This window comes from Nelumbo lutea, chromosome 1, assembly GCF_056320005.1.
Source record: "Nelumbo lutea isolate HS-2025 chromosome 1, American lotus-T2T, whole genome shotgun sequence".
NCBI classification, from domain to species: Eukaryota; Viridiplantae; Streptophyta; class Magnoliopsida; order Proteales; family Nelumbonaceae; genus Nelumbo; species Nelumbo lutea.
The window spans coordinates 142,723,494-142,726,850 of NC_142684.1; the positions used below are offsets into that span (position 1 = coordinate 142,723,494).

The 3,357-nt window shown below is 36.0% G+C and overlaps 1 protein-coding gene across 1 annotated transcript; it reads left to right on the forward strand.

The window, feature by feature from the left end:
- Positions 1-590: 590 nt before the first annotated feature.
- LOC148878036 (sesquiterpene synthase 2-like) lies at positions 591-3,147 on the forward strand. The gene is made up of 6 exons (XM_088948054.1): positions 591-790; positions 1,047-1,425; positions 1,549-1,767; positions 1,907-2,045; positions 2,294-2,542; positions 2,705-3,147. The coding sequence occupies exons 1-6, from the start codon at positions 604-606 to the stop codon at positions 2,996-2,998; spliced, it is 1,467 nt and encodes a 488-aa protein (XP_088804180.1). The 5' UTR covers positions 591-603; the 3' UTR covers positions 2,999-3,147.
- Positions 3,148-3,357: the final 210 nt, after the last annotated feature.

Sequence of the window (3,357 nt, forward strand, 5' to 3'; positions counted from 1 at the left end):
CCCTTACTGTTTAGCTAATTTTTAAACTGTAGGCTTACTATCTATAATCTTTCTTAGAGCACCCTTACTGTTTTTGGAAATAGTGTCATGGTACATATACTTAAGCTATGTTGATTTTGTTGTTTAACCTAACTTTGCACCATTTCCCTTAGGCCGAACTGTGTTGGTTCTATAAGATAAGGAGTTTAAGACCACCATGTTTAGGGTGAATAGGGTGACCAATAATATAAGAAACAATTAATGATGCATCTTCAAAGTTGAATATCGCCTTATTGTATCTTTCAACTTGTTACTTTCTAACAACTTCTCTTTCCTACCCATATGGTTGATAAGAACATCCAGAAATGCAAAGAAAGTGATTGTAACAAACTTGATCACCCATAACCTAAGTTCATTCCACCATGTATTAAGGATGCATCCGAGAAGAATACTTCTAACAAATGTTGAGAAAGGGAATTGTTGATACATACAAAAAATTCGAGATGGGTGTGAACAGAAGATTCAAACTGGTAATGAGATATTTTTAGCTTTCCACCTCCGATAAAATTCGAGATCACATGTACACTACACGTGCCCTAGAGCACTGCCAATAAACCATTGGAAATGTTGAGTTTGATTGACGCAGTCCAACGTCTTGGCTTGGGGTATCATTTTGAGAGAGAGATAGACAAGATGCTAGAACAGATATTCGATGCCCACATTGTCTACTTTAATGATATGGATGATAATCTCAATGCTGTTGCTCTTCTGTTTCGATTACTCAGGCAACATGGTTATAACATACCATGTGGTAAGTCCCAATATTAATATTTCTCTCTGCAGGTTTCTGTTAGTTATGCACATAATCTGGTATATTATATACATGCTGGTTCTTCAAATTAAGTCTTTAGATATTCAAAAATCGCATATGCAGATGTGTTCAAGAAATTGGGTCAAATTGGGTCAGGTTCGGGATTATGACCCATCATCACCCAATTCGATCGATCCCTGCATAATCTATGACTTATGTTTTTTGGTCTCATTTCCTATTTCTGTTGGTCAAGCAGATGTGTTCAAGAAATTCAAAAATGAAGATGGAAAGTTTAGAGAGAGCTTGGCTAGAGATATACAAGGTATGCTGAGTTTGTATGAAGCTGCATACCTTGGGAAATGTGGAGAAGAAGTTCTAGATGAAGCCCTTGCTTTTACCACTGCTCATCTCAAGTCGTCTGTGGCTACGGATACAACATCCCCTACTCTTATAAAACAAGTGAAGCATGCCCTAGAGCAGCCTCTCCACAGGGGAATACCTAAGATAGAGGCACGACATTTCATCTCTTTCTACGAAGAAGACAAATCACGAAATCAAGTTCTGCTCAAGCTTGCAAAGTTAGATTTCAACAGAACACAGTTGTTATATCTCAACGAGCTAAGCCAAGTATCAAGGTAAGCTTCCCAGTTTTCTCTGAGAATTGAACTTGGTGATAACCTTCATAACTATATATATATATATATATATATATATATGTTTGTATCTGCTCTAATATAATCTCTAACACTTACGTACAGGTGGTGGAAGAATATAGATTTTACATCAAAGACACCTTATGCAAGAGACAGACTGGTAGAGTGCTATTTTTGGACAGTTGGAGTTTATCCTGAACCCCAATACTCTCTTGGACGAAAGATTTTCACCAAAGTAATTGCCATCAATACAATTTTAGACGATACTTACGATGCATATGGTACCTTTGATGAACTCCAGCTCCTTACGGATGCAATCCGAAGGTTTGAATTGAGATGAGACCACAATTAAGTTAACATGGATCTATATCAAAATTTTGACAAGTTGATTTACTTATTAGTTAGTTAGATGTTTTCATTGCCCTTCTCACTTTATATAGTTTCATCATGTTTATATATTTAGGTGGGATGCCAATGAAACTGATAAGCTACCAGAATACATGAAAGTGGTATACCTTACACTCTTAGATATTTACAATGAAATTGAAGAAGAGATGAGAAAGGAAGGAAGATGTTTTTGTGTTTCTTATGCAAAAGAATCGGTAAGTTACACATAATTAAGCAGCAATTAATGGCCGGCTGTGATTAATTTATTTATTTGTTCCATTAATTCTCTATATATATCTTGTTAAATTCGAAGGATGATCAATGTAATTAATTAGATGGCAATGCTCTTTATATATAGTTTATAAGAAATCATAATTAAACTCGCAAGTTAACCGCACCTACGCACTCTTTTTAATTAATAACTCTAATTTTAACTTCATTCTGCCCCGGCCACCAACCCCAGATGAAGGATTTGATTGAAGCCTACCAAATTGAAGCCACATGGTTGAAAGAAGGGCACATTCCTACATTTGAAGAGTTTAGCAAGCTTGGCCTAATTACCAGTACATACATTATGATGACAAATACCATCTTCGCATGCATGGGAGAAATGGCAACAAAAGAGGTGTTTGATTGGCTATCAAAGACACCTGATGCTGTTAAGAGTTCATGTATCATCGGTCGATTCTCGGATGACATCATGACTAACGAGGTATGCATCCATCTAATATAATCTAGCTATATATATATATATATATATATATATAGCTAGCTCTAGCTAGTTAGCATTAATTTAATAATAAATAGAGCTCTTAAATTAAGCTAATTAACCTTGTATTGGTTTGATTCTATCTATAAATTTGAAATTTTGAAGTTTGAGCAAGAGAGAGGACATGTCTGCTCTGCTATTGAATGTTATACGAAGCAGTATGGTGTGTCAAGGGAAGAGGCAAAGAACGAGTTACGTAAGATTGTCACAAACGCATGGAAGGTTTTGAACGAGGAATGTATCACACCGACTGCCGCACCAATGCCTCTGCTAATGCCAGTTGTCAACCTTGCACGCATTATAGAAGTCGTCTACAAGCATGGAGATGCCTTCACCAACGTCATTACAGGGTTGAAAACTCACATCAAACTTGTGCTCATTGATCCCATCCCAATCTGATCAAACCCGGCCTATCAGAATCACATTTGCTATGATCGAGGTCATGCTTCAAGTGTTGTATTTAATGTTTTAATTACTTGAAAATTAAATTCGGACATGTTTCAGTGAAGTTTATTTTAATTAGAATTTTGCCATTTGTATTACAACAATGAGAATTTTGGCATATGCATGCATGCAAGTCATTACAGTAATTAGAGCATAATTTCAGGAGAAAATTTATGATATGAGAAAGATATGGTATAAAGAGAGCTTTGACCAATCAAAACCCATCCATGGTTTTGATAAATAACTCCTGATTGACCACCACGTTTGACGAGTCCACTTGATTGGTTATTGGTTGATAATTCAGGCAGTTTTCT